This window comes from Lepisosteus platostomus, chromosome 5, assembly GCF_059453375.1.
Source record: "Lepisosteus platostomus isolate fLepPlt1 chromosome 5, fLepPlt1.hap1, whole genome shotgun sequence".
Taxonomy (NCBI): Eukaryota; Metazoa; Chordata; class Actinopteri; order Semionotiformes; family Lepisosteidae; genus Lepisosteus; species Lepisosteus platostomus.
Window position 1 is genome coordinate 3,311,084 of NC_142615.1, and position 16,671 is coordinate 3,327,754.

The 16,671-nt window shown below is 58.0% G+C and overlaps 1 protein-coding gene across 4 annotated transcripts; it reads right to left on the reverse strand.

Moving 5' to 3' along the window:
• Window positions 1-6,072: 6,072 nt before the first annotated feature.
• On the reverse strand, window positions 6,073-16,062 carry mgat1b (alpha-1,3-mannosyl-glycoprotein 2-beta-N-acetylglucosaminyltransferase b). 4 transcript variants are annotated; one of them, XR_015936786.1, is made up of 4 exons: window positions 15,619-16,062; window positions 9,425-10,251; window positions 6,544-8,063; window positions 6,073-6,443 (listed from the first exon to the last, which is right to left on the reverse strand). XR_015936786.1 is itself a non-coding variant. In XM_088632076.1 (3 exons), the coding sequence occupies exons 2-3, from the start codon at window positions 10,097-10,099 to the stop codon at window positions 7,365-7,367; spliced, it is 1,374 nt and encodes a 457-aa protein (XP_088488202.1). In that variant the 5' UTR covers window positions 10,100-10,251; window positions 15,619-16,062; the 3' UTR covers window positions 6,073-7,364. The 4 variants fall into 4 exon arrangements, 2 of the variants coding, with proteins under 2 accessions (XP_088488202.1, XP_088488203.1); XR_015936785.1 differs by having other exon boundaries at window positions 6,073-6,370; window positions 6,455-8,063; XM_088632076.1 differs by having other exon boundaries at window positions 6,073-8,063.
• Window positions 16,063-16,671: the final 609 nt, after the last annotated feature.

The window sequence follows — 16,671 nt, forward strand, 5'->3', positions numbered from 1 at the left end:
AAGTCCTGGTGGGGGGAGGCTGTGGGTTGTGGGTTCGAGTCCGGGTGGGGTCCTGCTCTGTGTTTCTGACTCGGCTCTTGCCAGCAGTAACGCAGTGATAAGGGAAGAGAGGGGGCTGGGGACTGTGGGACTCTGTGGAGCAGGAGGTTGAGCCCTCATGGGCTGGAGGGACTGGTTGTGGGTTCGAGCCCAGCCTGCGCCCTGTGCCTTCTTTTCAATTCAACTCTTCCCAACCGCAGCAGGTTGAGAAGTAAAGATACTGGGGCTGAGTGCTGTGCGGCCCTGTAGTGGGGAGGTTAAGGTGCTGGCTTCTGGCTGGCTGGTTGTGGGTTCGAGACCCCACCCTGCCTCCTGGGCCTTGTTTTCAATTAATCTCTTACCAACAGTAATGCACTGATAAGTAAAGAGATTGAGGCTCTGGGAGTGTGTGGCCCTGTAGTGTGGAGGTTAAGGCTGGGGATTCCCAACTCTCTGGTTGTGGGTTCAAAACCCACTTGAGTCCTGAGTGTTGTTTTCAATAACATTCTTACTAACAGTAATACACTGATAAGTAAAGAGATTGAGGCTTTCTGAGTGTGTTGTCCTGTAGTGTGGAGGTTAAGTCTGTGCACTTATAGCGCTCTGGTTGTGGGTTCAAAACCCTGTCCTGCCTCTTTTAATTCAATTAATGCTTCAATTAATCTCTTACCAACAGTAATACACTGATAAGTAAAGAGATTGAGGCTCTGTGAGTGTGTGGCCCTGTAGTGTGGAGGTTAAGGCTGTGGACTCCCAGCTCTCTGGTTGTGGGTTCAAGTCCCACTTGAGTCCTGAGCCTTGTTTTCAAATTCTTACCAGCAGTGACACGTTGATAAGTACGAAACGGGGCCGTTGAGGAGTGTGCCTCTCTGGTGTGGTGGTTAAGGCTGTGGACTCCCAGCTCGCTGGTTGTGGGTTCAAGTCCCACTTGAGTCCTGAGCCTTGTTTTCAAATTCTTACCAGCAGTGACACGTTGATAAGTACGAAACGGGGCTGTTGAGGAGTGTGCCTCTCTGGTGTGGAGGTTAAGGCTGTGGACTCCCAGCTCTCTGGTTGCAGGTTCAAGTCCTGCTGAGAGCGGTGTGCTTTCAGTTTAATTCTTCTCGACAGAAACGTGTTGATAAGCTGGGGGAGCTGTAAGGGTGGGTGGGAGGCCCAATAGAGGAGGGGGTAAGACACTGGCCTCCTGACTGCAGGGTCCTGGGTTCGAGTCCAGGCTGGGAGGTGAGCCGGAGAGGGAGATGCAGGGTGAGGAGTGAGCAGGGGTCAGTGGTATGGACAAGTAACTAGATGAGCAGGGAGAGGGGCCTAGGATTTACCTTTTACTGAAAAATTTCAACTGCGTCAAACATTTCAGTAAAAGGTAGATCCCAGGCCCCTCTCCCTGCTCATCTAGTTACTTGTCCATACCACTGACCCCTGCATCTCCCTCTCCGGCACACCTCCCAGCCTGGACTTGAACCCAGGACCCTGCCATCGGGAGGCCAGTGTCTTACCCTCTCCTCTATTGGGCCTCCCACCCACCCTTACAGCTCCCCCAGCTTATCAACACGTTTCTGTCGAGAAGAATTAAACTGAAAGCACACGGCTCTCAGCAGGACTTGAACCTGCAACCAGAGAGCTGGGAGTCCACAGCCTTAACCTCCACACCAGAGAGGCACACATCCCAACAGCCTCGTTTCGTACTTATCAACGTGTCACTGCTGGTAAGAATTTGAAAACAAGGCTCAGGACTCAAGCGGGACTTGAACCCACAACCAGGCCACTGGGAGTCCACAGCCTTAACCTCCACACCAGAGAGGCACACTCCTCAACAGCCCCGTTTCGTACTTATTAACATGTCACTGCTGGTAAGAATTTGAAAACAGCTCAGGACTCAAGTGGGATTTGAACCCACAACCAGAGAGCTGGGAGTCCACAGCCTTAACCTCCACACTACAGGGCCACACACTCACAGAGCCTCAATCTCTTTACTTATCAGTGCGTTACTGTTGGTAAGAGATTGATGGAAAACAACACTGAGGACTCAAGTAGATTTGAACCCACAACCAGGCTGCTGGGAGTCTACAGCCTTAACCTCCACACTACAGGGCCACACATGCAGAGAGCCTCAATCTCTTTACTTATCAGTGCATTATTGTTGGTAAGAGTTTAATGGAAAACTACACTGAGGACTCAAGTGGGATTTGAACCCACAACCATACCGCTGAGAGTCCACAGCCTTAACCTCCACACCAGAGAGGCACACTCCTCAACAGCCCCGTTTCGTACTTATCAACGTGTCACTGCTGGTAAGAATTTGAAAACAAGGCTCAGGACTCAAGTGGGACTTGAACCCACAACCAGAGAGCTGGGAGTCCACAGCCTTAACCTCTACACCAGAGAGGAACACTCCTCAACAGCCCCGTTTCGTACTTATCAACGTTTCACTGCTGGGAAGAATTTGAAAACAAGGCTCAGGACTTGAACCCATAACCAGAGAGCAATAAGCCCACGGCCTTAAACCTCCACACTACAGGGCCACACACTCACAGAGCCTCAATCTCTTTACTTATCAGTGCATTACTGTTGGTAAGAGATTAATTGAAAACAACACTGAGAACTCAAATGGGATTTGAACCCACAACCAGAGAGCTGGGAGTCCACAGCCTTAACCTCCACACTACAGGGCCACACATGCAGAGAGCCTCAATCTCTTTACTTATCAGTGTATTACTGTTGGTAAGAGATTGATGGAAAACAACACTGAGAACTCAAGTGGGACTTGAACCCACAACCAGGCTGCTGGGAGTCTACAGCCTTAACCTCCACACTAGAGAGCTACAGCTACAAACCAACTCTCTGTACTTATCAGTGCATTACTGTTGGTAAGAGATTAATTGAAAACAACACTCAGGACTGAGCCTGTGTTTGAACCCACAACCAGGCAGCTGGGAGTCCACAGCCTTCACCTCCCCCCCTACCAGACCACACAGATTTCACTGCCATCTCTTCACTTATCAGCATGTTAATGTTGGTAAGAAATTAACTGGAAACCAGGTGCAGGTGCCCCCACCTGGATTCGAACCCAGAACCCCTCCCCCACAGACCCCTGGTGCTGCTCAGCCCTGTCTGCTAGAGAGCTACACGAGCTGCTGGCCCAGTGTCTTTACTTATCTCTGTGTTACTGGTCATGAGACTCGCCCACAAACCTCACCCAGCAGGACTTCAACACACATTCCCCCCACACTGCGCTACACAACACACTGTGCTACACAACACAGGGCGTTACACAGTCACACCCCACACTGCGCTACACAACACACCACACACTGTGCTACACAACACAGGGCGTTACACAGTCACACCCCACACTGCGCTACACAACACACTGCGCTACACAACACACTGCGATACACAGCCACAACACACACTGCGCTGTACTACACAGCCACACCCCATACTGCACTACACAACACACTGCGCTACACAACACACCCCACACTGCGCCACACAACACACTGCGCTACACAGCCACACCCCACACTGCGCTACACAACCACAACACACACTGTGCTACACAACACAGGGCGTTACACAGTCACACCCCACACTGCGCTACACAACACACTGCGATACACAGCCACAACACACACTGCGCTGTACTACACAGCCACACCCCATACTGCACTACACAACACACTGCGCCACACAACACACTGCACTACACAGCCACACCCCACACTGCGCTACACAACCACAACACACACTGTGCTACACAACACAGGGCGTTACACAGTCCCACCCCACACTGCGCTACACAACACACCCCACACTGCGCTACACAACACACTGCGCTACACAGCCACACCCCACACTGCGCTACACAACCACAACACACAATGCGCTACACAGCTACAACACACACTGCGCTGCACTACATACTGTGCTACACCCCACACTGCGCTACACAGCCACAACACACACTGTGCTACACAACACAGGGTGTTACACAGTCACACCCCACACTGCGCTACACAACACACTGCGCTACACAGCCACACCCCACACTGCGCTACACAACCACAACACACAATGCGCTACACAGCTACAACACACACTGCCCTGCACTACACACTGTGCTACACAGCCACAACACACACTGTGCTACACAACACAGGGCGTTACACAGTCACACCCCACACTGCGCTACACAACACACTGCGCTGCACTACACAGCCACACCACACACTGCCTCACAGCGAGACCGGGTACAAGCGCTTTTCTTTATGAAACACCGACCGCGACGCGACATGCTGTCACCCGTCACATTGAAACGACTCGAAACGCAGCCCGTCAAAAAGCGGCCACAGTTTATTTATTCCAGGACTCAGACCTCAGACAGATACCTGCGTGCCCCGGCCCGATGCTGCGCGCAAGGCAAGAAAGACCCCTCTGGATGAGCTGCTAGCAAACTGGAGTTTGCCTTCATCATCACACGCCCCGGTAGGAGGTGACGTTCCGCGGCGCGGCCACTTGGCGGCGACATTGCTACACGCGTGGATGAGGCGCTGTGCCCCAGGGGGAGCTCTCGGCCGCTCTCGCCGGGCACAGCGCCCGCGGTTCCGGCTGGAAAGCCCCATCAGCGGCCCCGGCGGGGGGGGGGGGGGGAGAGGAAGAGGAGGAGGAGGAGGAGGAGGAGGAGGGGTTACACCAGCACAGGACTCTGCTCCTCCGGAAACAGCAGGAGGCACACAGGCAGGAAACAGGAAACAGGAAACAGGCCAGGAAGCAGGCTGAGCCCCAGCAGAGCCGCTGCATGTGAAGCCTGATCCACCCCCGCCGTACAACACTTCTGTCTGCCCCAGATCGCCGGGGCCTCTGTCTGTCCCCTCCCTGTCCCTCCTCCGGCCCGCACAGCGTCCCCTCCAGGGCCTCTGTCTGTCCCCTCCCTGTCCCTCCTCCGGCCCGCACAGCGTCCCCTCCAGGCCCAGGGCCTCTGTCTGTCCCCTCCCTGTCCCTCCTCCAGGGCCAGGGCCTCTGTCTGTCCTCTCCCTGTCCCTCCTCCGGCCAGCACAGCGCCCCCTCCAGGGCCTCTGTCTGTCCCCTCCCTGTCCCTCCTCCGGCCCGCACAGCGTCCCCTCCAGGGCCAGGGCCTCTGTCTGTCCCCTCCCTGTCCCTCCTCCAGGGCCAGGGGCTCTGTCTGTCCCCTCCCTGTCCCTCCTCCGGCCCGCACAGCGTCCCCTCCAGGGCCAGGGCCTCCGTCTGTCCCCTCCCTGTCCCTCCTCCGGCCCGCACAGCGTCCCCTCCAGGGCCAGGGCCTCCGTCTGTCCCCTCCCTGTCCCTCCTCCGGCCCGCACAGCGTCCCCTCCAGGGCCAGGGCCTCTGTCTGTCCCCTCCCTGTCCCTCCTCCGGCCCGCACAGCGTCCCCTCCAGGGCCAGGGCCTCTGTCTGTCCCCTCCCTGTCCCTCCTCCGGCCCGCACAGCGTCCCCTCCAGGGCCAGGGCCTCTGTCTGTCCCCTCCCTGTCCCTCCTCCAGGGCCAGGGGCTCTGTCTGTCCCCTCCCTGTCCCTCCTCCGGCCAGCACAGCGCCCCCTCCATTCCCGGGGGGCCGGGCGAGCCCCTCGTTAACCCACCCGGCTCTGTAACTTGCGCGCCGAGCCCCGGGGGAGACCCTCCCTTTGTCCTGGAGGAGGCCGAGCTCCGGGGAGAGACCCCCGAACCCCGGCCCGTCAGCGCCCCCGCGGACAGTGAGCCCCAACTGCCCCACCACCACCACCTCCCCACAACCGGCCAGTCCCCCCCTCCCCCCAGAGCTCCGGGAGCCCAGCTGCTTGCTGGGAGATACCCCCACCCACCCCCCCCCGGACGAAGCGCTCAGGTGGAGGGGTCAGTCACCAGGACATCTTTATTCCAGGAGAATCCTGCCCATTAACAGACACCCCAGGCAGAGCTGAGGGGCTCCCCTGGGGGGGAGGGGGGGACCCCCACTCGCGGGGAAACAGCCGACGAAATTCAAACCAAACGATCCGGAGATCCGGGGCCAAACCAAACCCCCAAAAAAAAGGAAATCGATTAAAAATTAATATAGACTTTTAATATTCCTACATATCGCCGACACCCCCCCCGCCACCCCCAAGACCCCCAAGAGCCCACACGGTGTTCATATATTTATATCAAAATACAAATATATCGGCAGAATCAAACCCTGCAATGGAAACGAGAGGAAAAAAAAAAACACGACAATCAGTGGTTTCCTGTGGAGACTAATCCAGACCCTACTGGTCAGAGGTCCAGTTCCACACCAACGCAGCTGACCGGACTGGGGGCTGGACTAGTGACTCACTGGGATTATAATCAGACTCCAGTGACACTGCCAGAGCAGTCTGAGACTCTCCAGGCTGGACTGGGAGCTGGATGAGTTCTTCACTGGGATTATAATCAGACTCCCAGTGACACTGACAGAGCAGTCTGAGACTCTCCAGGCTGGACTGGACTGGGTGGACTGGGAGCTGGATGAGTTCTTCACTGGGATTATAATCAGACTCCCAGTGACACTGACAGGGCAGTCTGAGACTCTCCAGGCTGGACTGGACTGACTGGACTGGGAGCTGGATGAGTTCTTCACTGGGATTATAATCAGACTCCAGTGACACTGACAGAGCAGTCTGGGACTCTCCAGGCTGGACTGGACTGGGTGGACTGGGAGCTGGACTAGTTCTCCACTGGGATTATAATCAATTATTCGCAGGCAATCTCTGGCTTCCGACGTGCCGACGATGATTATGATGTGGGATCATGTGGTCATCTTCATCTTCATCCCCCACACCCCAAAAACACCCCCCACCCCCATCCCCCGTCACCCTCCTTTAACATCAAGTGGAAAATTAAAACAGTAGCGAAATATTAATATATATTTATATGTGTGTGTGTGTATATAAACAACTCGTTAAAATCTCCGATCTTCGAGTGCGGGGGGGGGCCCCCCTACACCCCCCCCAAAACAAAAGCAGGCCCAGCACGGGTGGGTGGGAGAGCTCCACGGCGGCCCCTGTCAAGCGGGGCGCTGTGCGCTGTGGTGGGTGGGGGGGAGCTGGTTTAGGGTCCGACGGCGCTCTGCAGCTCCTTAACGAGCTCGTTAAGGCCCCCTGCGGCCCAGTCCGTCTCTCTCTCGTTCTCCTGGGGGCGTCGGCAGACTGGGGGGCTTCCCCCGATGGGGGGGGGCGTCCCCACCTGCATGCGCCACCCCCCCCCCCTCCTCCTCCTCCTCCTCCTCCTCCCAGCTCCCCCCCTGCGGACCAGCGGCCCTCTGGTCCGTCTGGGAGCCCCTTGCGGGGCAGGGCGGTGGCGCTGGGGGGGGGGCGGTGCTAGCTCCAGGTGGTGTCGTACCCGCTCCACCCCGGCGGGGGCGCCAGGTAGACCCGGCGGCCGCGGTGCAGGAAGCTGACCACGCCGCGGTAGCCGGCGCGCGGCACGCCGGACTTGAGGTCGTCCATGACGCCCAGCGCCTTGGCCAGGGCCTTGAAGGCGTCGCGGGTGGCGTACTGCACCCGGACGGGCCCGGCGCCCGGCGCCCGGCCCGCCTGCAGCTCCTCGGCCCGCGCCAGGGGGGCGCCGTAGACCCGCCGCTCGAACGCGCGGTCGTACTCCTCCCGCTGCAGGTAGGCCAGGTCCAGCCGCCCGAAGGCCACGTAGCGGGCGTTGAGCTGGATGTCGCGCAGGTACTGGTCGAAGAACTGGCCCAGGCTGACCCCCCGCCGCCCGAAGGTCAGGGTGCGCGACACCTCGGGGCGCACGCAGGCCCGCCCCCGCCGCTGCTCGGGCCGGCGCATCCAGTCGTCCCAGAAGGCGGCGGGCCACTTGGGCGCCAGCTCGGCCCACAGCTCCCGCCGCAGCAGCCAGCCCAGGCCCGGGAAGAAGTCGGTGCGGTGCAGCAGCTCGGGGTCGCCGGCGTCCACCAGCCCCGCCCGGCCGTTGTCGTTCCAGGCCGACACGCACCACAGCGAGGGGTCCTGCTGCAGCAGGGGGTACAGGGCGCGGAAGTACTCGAAGAAGTCGGGGGCCACCTGCGGGAGGAGAGAGAGAGGGGGGGGTGGATGGGATTGGCACTGCTGTCGTCGTGACTGCGCCTTACTCTTGTATAGCGCCTGGCCGGACCCTCCCCTCAGAGCTCTTCCCAGGTCAGGGGGATCCCCTCCAGCCCCCCCAGTGTGCAGCCCCCCCCTGGATGATGCTCCAGTCCGCTCAGCACACAGCAGCTCTCAGTGGGGAGGAGAGCAGAGGGATGGAGCCAGTTCAGAGAGGGGGGGTGATTAGGAGGCCATGATGGGTCAAGACCAGGGGGGGAATCAGGCCAGGACACTGGGGTAACACCCCTACTCTTCTCCAGAGACACCCCGGGATTGTTAATGAGCACAGGGAGTCAGGACCTCGGTTTGACGTCTCATCCGAAGGACAGATTCTCAAAGTTCCTCACCAGAATTACAATTTATCACAACAATTCCTTGCACCTATATTAGCGCGTTTCCGGACTCTCCACTCAGAGCTCTTCCCAGGTCAGGGGGATCCCCTCCAGCCCCCCCCCCCAGTGTGCAGCCCCACCTGGATGATGCTCCAGTCCGCTCAGCACACAGCAGCTCTCAGTGGGGAGGAGAGCAGAGGGATGGGGCCAGTTCAGAGAGGGGGGTGATTAGGAGGCCATGATGGGTCAAGACCAGAATGGGGGGGGGAGAGGGCCCCTACAGTACATTAACACTGCCCCGGGTGAGGGAGAGGGGGTGAATGCAGACACGCCGCTGAAGGGGCCACCTGTCTCCTCCCTCTCTCTCCCGGCCCTGAGTAATCTGATTGGTGTAATCCGGTCAGTCGCTGAAGAGCTAATCGGAGGGGGACAAGCCTGCTCAGCACTGCCGGGATTAGATGACACACCGTCCTGAACGCCTGGAGACGGGGGGGGGCATTTGGTAACTAGAACTGAACTGATCCGAGGAGCTCCCCCCAGCTTGTTCCCCACCCCCGCCCCCCTCTGTGTACAGAAGAGCCTCCTGTCCTGACTGGAGGAGCTCACCCAGCTGTGTCTGGAGAGAAGCCAGGGTATCGGCTTCAACCACAGGGGCTGGGCGGCTTGTTCCCCACCCCCACCCCCCTCTGTGTACAGAAGAGCCCCCTGTCCTGACTGGAGGAGCTCACCCAGCTGTGTCTGGAGAGAAGCCAGGGTATCGGCTTCAACCACAGGGGCTGGGCGGCTTGTTCCCCACCCCCACCCCCCTCTGTGTACAGAAGAGCCCCCCTGTCCCGACTGGAGGAGCTCACCCAGCTGTGTCTGGAGAGAAGCCAGGGTATCGGCTTCAACCACAGGGCTGGGCAGCTTGTTCCCCACCCCCGCCGCCCTCTGCGTACAGGTCGCCCTCCCCCCCCCCCCCCTCACCTCCAGGTCGTCCTCCACCACGATGGCGGCGCTGTGCCCCAGGGTGTCGAAGACCTGGCCCAGCGCCCAGCGGTAGTGCCGGGCGATCCGGTAGTAGCCCTGGAACTTGCGGTGCTCGGGCCGCAGGGGCGGGTCGGACAGGTCGGGCTGGCGCAGGTGGGCCACCCGGTCGCCGTAGGAGGCGATGACCCGGGCGGTCTCGGCGTGGCCGCAGTCCTGGCTCACGACGATGGGGTGCAGCTCGGCCGAGGGCCGGTACTGCAGCAGCTTGTCCAGGCAGCGCCGGACCGTGGGCCGGTCGCAGGCGATGACCAGCACCGGGATCACGGCCGGGGCCGGCGTGGCGGCGGGCCCCGCGGACGCCGGGGGGCCCTCGCCCCTCCTCCCCCCGGCCCGGCGGTCCCACAGGGCCCGGTGGCGCTGGATCTGCTGCAGCAGGAGCTTCTGGGTCTCCAGCTCCTTCTCCACCTCCTCGGCCAGGCGCACCACCTCCCCGGCCAGCCCCCCGGGCCCGGCCCCGCCCCCGGCCCCGCCCCCGCCGGGCTCGGCCCCGCCCCGGCCCGCCCCCAGCCCGCCCAGCGGGGGGCGCCCCCACAGGAAGAGCAGCAGCAGGGCGTTCCAGGCGACGAAGAGGAGGGCGCCGCACAGGATCAGGGAGCCTTTTTTGCGCACCATGGCCGAGGGGAGGGGGGGGTGGGGCGGCGCAGGGGCGAAACGCGCAGGGGAGGGGGGAGAGGAAAGGGGGAGGGGGGGGGGACAGAGGGGAGGGGGAGGAGGGAGAGAGAGGGAGGCCTGGTCTGGCTGCTCCTTAACCTACAGCCATGAACCTGCGAGAGAGAGAGAGAGAGAGAGAGAGAGAGAGAGAGAGAGAGAGAGAGAGAGATGTCACTGTCTGTCGACATTGTGTTAAACACACACACACACTCACACGCAAACACACGCAAACACACGCAAACACACGCAAACACACGCAGAGAACATGCTGGCTCTGTAATGTCCGTCAATGGATAATTGTTGATTGTCTCTGCTTTGGCAAAACCGATCACACCCTTCTGAATCGGGGAGAGAGAGAGACACAGACGGACACAGAGGGACAGAGGCACGCAGACACGCAGAGAGGCACAGACACACAGAGACGCACACAGAGAGAGGCAGAGACGCACAGACACACACAGAGAGAGGCAGAGACGCATAGACACACACAGAGAGTGGCAGAGACGCATAGACACACACAGAGAGAGGCAGAGACGCAGAGACACACACAGGGAGAGGCAGAGACACACACAGGGAGAGGCAGAGACACACACAGGGAGAGGCAGAGACACACACACACACAGGGAGAGGCAGAGACACACACACACAGGGAGAGGGGCCAGGACAGCACACAGAAGCAGATCTCAGACACGCAGCTCAGACAGGCCCCAGACCACGAGCCACTCGGAGACGATCCTCCGCACAAGCCTCACGGGGAGAGAGCTGGCAGGCGCTCAGCAGGGGGTGCCCTAGCCCCCAGGGGTGCGCGTCTCCCCCTCGCCCGAGAGCTTGTTCCAGTACAGCGCCTGGAGCTCATCCGACACCCCCACCAGAACCCAGCGCGGCCGGGCGGCCACAGTTCCCAGCCGCCTGATCATGACCCTTATCTAAAACACATGTTCTACAACACACAAACAACCGAGAGAGAGAGAGAGAGAGAGAGAGAGAGAGAGAGAGAGAGAGAGAGGAGACAGGGGTCAGGGGTCAGGGGTCAGGGGTCAGGGGTCAGGGGTCAGGGAGAGAGAGAGGAAAATACGCAGGATTAGGGAGAGACAGCAGAGAGGACAGGAGGTGACAGAGACAGGGAGACAGGAGGAGAGACAGGAGCAGGCAGGGGTGAGAGACAGGACGAGGGAGACAGGTAACGCGGTGAAACGCACAGGGGGAGGGGAGCTGCGAAGGCTCGGACGGAGCCGTCACGCCCCAGCACCCCTGCCTCCCCGCGCCCCAAGACCAGAGCGTGACCCCCCGCCGGAGCAGGGGTCGGAGGAGAGCTGGGAAAACACCCCTCCCGACAACCCGACCAGCCAGGACTCCCAACCGGAGCGCCTGACACACAATTTTCAATTCAGTTCAAGGTGCTTTACTCTCTCTCACACTCTTGACACTCTCATACACACACTCTCTCTATCGCACACTCTCATACACACACTCTCATACACACACTTACACTCTCTCTATCGCACACTCTCATACACACACTCTCTCTATCGCACACTCTCATACACACACTCTCATACACACACTTACACTCTCTCTATCGCACACTCTCATACACACACTCTCTCTATCGCACACTCTCATACACACACTCTCATACACACACTTACACTCTCTCTATCGCACACTCTCGCACACACACTCTCTCTATCGCACACTCTCTCGTACACTCGCACACTCTCTCTATCGCACACTCTCTCGTACACTCGCACACTCTCATACACACACTCTCGCACACACTTACACTCTCTCTATCGCACACTCTCGCACACACTTACACTCTCTCTATCGCACACTCTCGCACACACACTCTCGCACACACTTACACTCTCTCTATCGCACACACACTCTCGCACACACACTCTCGCACACACACTCTCGCACACACACTTACACTCTCTCGTACACTCTTACACTCTCTCTATCGCACACACTTACACGCTCTCTATCGCACACACTTACACGCTCTCTATCGCACACACTTACACGCTCTCTATCGCATACTCTCTCGCACACACTCACAGCACGCGCGCGCCCGCGGACAGGCACACGGAGCCAGGAAACCCCCGGAACACTTCGCGGAACACCAGACGAGAGGAAAGAACTCCAGGCTCTGTTCTTACAGCGAGACGGCCGAGGGAGAGGAGACACCTTCGTCCAGGCAGGGGAACGGCACGGCCCGCCCGCCCGCCCGCGCGCGAGAGAGAGAGGGAGGGAGACGAAAACAGAGGCAGAGAGAAACTCCGGCGCAGCCAGACCGAGGGAATGCCTCTCACAGAAAATCCCCGCAGGATTGTATTACAAACTCCCCCTCTCCTCCCCCTCCCTCTCCCTCAGTTTCGGAAACGTGTCAGCGCTCAGTAGGCTACCGCAGAGGAAAAGGAGGTCAAAGTGCGCGCGGCAGAAAATACCTTCCCGAACTCTGTTAACCACTTGTGGGAAGTCACGCAAGGCTTTCACAGGGGCAGGGGCAAGAGACAGCCCCCCGAGTGCCTGTGACCTGCGGGTAAAGAGTCACACCCGATTCCGGCGTCCAACAGCGCGAGCAGTGTAAGGAGAGTCACACCTCTATGAACACATGTGAACGACAAAAGGAGAGTCACGCTAGATTCCCCTGGAAACCCGCGGGACGCGTGTCGAGGCGGCGGCACCAGATTCCCTCGCAAAACAGTCTTCAGGCAGAGAGTCGCATCGGATTCCCGTTATGCAGCAGTGTGTAAAGAGAGTCACACCAGATCCCCTTATAAAACAAGATGTCAAGAGTCACACCAGATCCCCCAGTGTGAACAGGGTGTAAAGAGAGTCACATCAGATTCCCGTTACACAACAGGGTGTAAAGAGAGTCACATCAGATTCCCGTTACACAACAGTGTGTAAAGAGAGTCACACCAGATCCCCCAGTGTGAACAGTGTGTAAAGAGAGTCACACCAGATCCCCCAGTGTGAACAGTGTGTAAAGAGAGTCACACCAGATTCCCATTATACAGCAGTGTGTAAAAAGAGTCACACCAGATCCCCTTATAAAACAAGATGTAAAGAGAGTCACACCAGATCCCCCAGTGTGAACAGTGTGTAAAGAGTGTCACACCAGATCCCCTTATAAAACAAGATGTAAAGAGAGTCACACCAGATTCCCCAGTGTGAACAGTGTGTAAAGAGAGTCACACCAGATTCCCCAGTGTGAACAGTGTGTAAAGAGAGGCAGAGCAGATTCCCTTATAAAACAAGATGTAAAAGAGAGTCACACAAGATTCCCTTATAAAATTAAAAAGTGTGGAGTCACACCAGACTTATAAAAGTGTGTGAACAGGGTGTACAGAGTCACACCACCTCCCCTTATAAGGCGCCACGAGTCTCACTGGGGTGGTTTGATCAGGAACAGCAGGGCAGAGGAACTGCAGCTTTCTGGGCAAGAAAACGAGTCTCCATGGGACCTGCTGGTCAGAGAACACCCAGCTCTCTGTCTGGACCGCAGGGCGGCTGAAAACATGAAACAGCGGGAACACAGACAGGCTCAAACGCAGTTTTAAGGGAAACTTTCCAGCTCGGCAGGCTGTAAAACCGACTCGTGCAGGGTATCGCATCTCATCATGCACGTCAGGCAGACGCAGGTGTTCCTTTTAACGGCTTGGAAACACCTGCGGTTTCACCGAAAAAACCCTACCGCGCCAGGATCAGAAACATCCCGCTGCGTTTCAAGACGCGCAAGAACTCTGAAACCGAGGCAACAGCTGCAGAAAAACCTCAAACTCCGTCCTTCTCAACTGCAACCTCACCCTCACACTCCTCCTCCTCCTCAGATCTGTACACGACTGGAGAGACACTCAGTCTGATCACCTCCAGCTTCACCCTCACACTCCTCCTCCTCAGATCTGTACAGGACTGGAGAGACACTCAGTCTGATCACCTCCAGCTTCACCCTCACACTCCTCCTCCTCAGATCTGTACACGACTGGAGAGACACTCAGTCTGATCACCTCCAGCTTCACCCTCACACTCCTCCTCCTCCTCAGATCTGTACAGGACTGGAGAGACACTCAGTCTGATCACCTCCAGCTTCACCCTCACACTCCTCCTCCTCCTCAGATCTGTACAGGACTGGAGAGACACTCAGTCTGATCACCTCCAGCTTCACCCTCACACTCCTCCTCCTCCTCAGATCTGTACAGGACTGGAGAGACACTCAGTCTGATCACCTCCAGCTTCACCCTCACACTCCTCCTCCTCAGATCTGTACAGGACTGGAGAGACACTCAGTCCAGCTCCTGTGCTGTACAGACAGGACAGACAGGATAAACCAGTTCTCTCCAAACAGGTAAAGAGAAAAGGAACACGAGAACTTCACTAAGTTCCCTTTTTGAGAACACAATAACGAGAAAACTGAGACCGGTGGGAAAAAGCGTATACAGCCGATGGGACCCTGCGTGTGTGTGTCCGTGTTACTGCGAAAGAGTGTGTTGGGTGTGTGTGTTTGTGAGACGATAGTGTGACAGTGTGTTGGAGAGAGTGTGTGTGTGTGACTCAGAGCATGCTGGAGTGAGAGTTCGTCAGAATGAGTGTAGCAGTGTCAGAAAGGGTTAAGGTGTGTGTGTGTGTCAGACTTCGAGTGCATCAGAGTGCCAGAACAGGTGTGGTATGATCAGTGAGCCGTGATCCGTGACCGGGTCAATATTTGCATTGTAGAGTCAGAACAAAGCCTGAGGTAACACAAAACAGCACTAGAGACACTACACTCATACCTGTACATAGACACCTGGTGTCCAGACTGAACAGCTGCTCCAATATGTCCAGACAGGTAAGTGTGTACAGTGTGTCCAGTGAGAGTCTGGACAGGTGTTTCTGTACAGTGTGTCCAGTGAGAGTGTGGACAGGCGAGTGTGTACAGTGTGTCCAGTGAGAGTGTGGACAGGCGAGTGTGTACAGTGTGTCCAGTGAGAGTGTGGACAGGCGAGTGTGTACAGTGTGTCCAATGAGAGTCTGGACAGGCGAGTGTGTACAGTGTGTCCAGTAAGAGTGTGGACAGGCGAGTGTGTCCAGTGTGTACAGTGAGAGTGTGGACAGGCGAGTGTGTACAGTGTGTCCAATGAGAGTCTGGACAGGCGAGTGTGTACAGTGTGTCCAGTAAGAGTCTGGACAGGCGAGTGTGTACAGTGTGTCCAGTGAGAGTATGGACAGGCGAGTGTGTACAGTGTGTCCAATGAGAGTCTGGACAGGCGAGTGTGTACAGTGTGTCCAGTAAGAGTCTGGACAGGCGAGTGTGTACAGTGTGTCCAGTAAGAGTCTGGACAGGCGAGTGTGTACAGTGTCTGTACACCGAGTATCACACACAGCGGCACAAGACAGTACACGGTGACCACACACACACACACACCCCTTACATGCAGCAAACTCCACACCCGTGTCCGTGCTGCCCGGGACCGCACCGAACCGAGCGATCGCACCTGGGACACACTGCTGCTGTCCGGCCGCCGTCTCCGCTGTCCAACTCTCCGGGTCCGCTACCCGCGTGTCAGCACCTCCCCATCGCCGCCGGCCCCCCTCCTGCTCCCGCTCCCCGTCCGATCTCCCGCTCTCTCCGGCTTCCCGACGGCTACCGGGGATCCGCCATTGACTCTCCGGCAGAAAAAAAACATCCGACGGCGACCCGACGGGCAGGAGGGAACGTCTTTACCCCCCAGAGGGCGACCGTCTCTTGCCCTCTCCCGGTTTAGGCCACAGAGACGAACTCAAGTACCGGAGCGGGAGGGGAGGGTGGAGAGGGAAGGGAAAAAAAAAAAAGAGCAGAACTCCACAGCCGCCCAGGCTCGCTCGCAAACACACACACACACTCCCTCCTCTCCGCCACAACACCACTTCCGGACTGCCTGGAACGGGAAGTCCCGCCCCCCCCGCGGCCCCAGCGCTTCCTCCCAGCAACCCCCCGGCCTCCTGAGCGTCTCCCCTAGCAACTGTAGCGCGGCGCGTCAGAGCCGCCGAGGGGGGAGTTGGCCTGCTGTGATTGGGCGATGGCAGAGGAGGCGGGGACAGGAGCAGGGACTTGGACACGCCCCCCCTCCTCCTCCTCCTGCTCAGCAGAACACAGAGCTGCTCCGGCTAGGAGCTTGATTTTCACATCGATTACAAAATAAAACATTTTATGACGTTAGTTAGATGCGACGCCATTTGAATTTCACGTTTAACATTGTAGCGGGAGAAAAGGCTGTATTTGCAGGTGGATGCTGCACACTGGTGGTGGTGGAGGAGATCCCCATTACCTGTAAAGCGCTTTGAGTGGAGTGTCCAGAAAAGCGCTATATAAGTGTCAGCAATTCTTCTTATTATTTGCGTTCGAACTCCACGAAAGTGCGTTATCGGCGCCATCAGCCTGGCAAAGCCAGCTTGTTCCCAACAACACAAACCGGAGGACTGGAGCGGAACATCACAGAGACGTGCGACTATACACAGAGGGGGGTGGGGGTGGGGAACAAGCTGCCCAGCCCTGTGGTTGAAGCCGA

What these genes read in the sequence shown, in the direction of transcription:
- mgat1b (XM_088632076.1), bottom strand. Translation starts at nt 10,099, where the DNA reads ATGGTGCGCAAAAAAGGCTCCCTGATCCTGTGCGGCGCCCTCCTCTTC. An exon ending in TGGTGGAGGACGACCTGGAG is followed by an intron (nt 8,064 to 9,424) that starts GTGAGGGGGGGG and finishes CTCCTCCCGCAG; the next exon opens with GTGGCCCCCGACTTCTTCGA.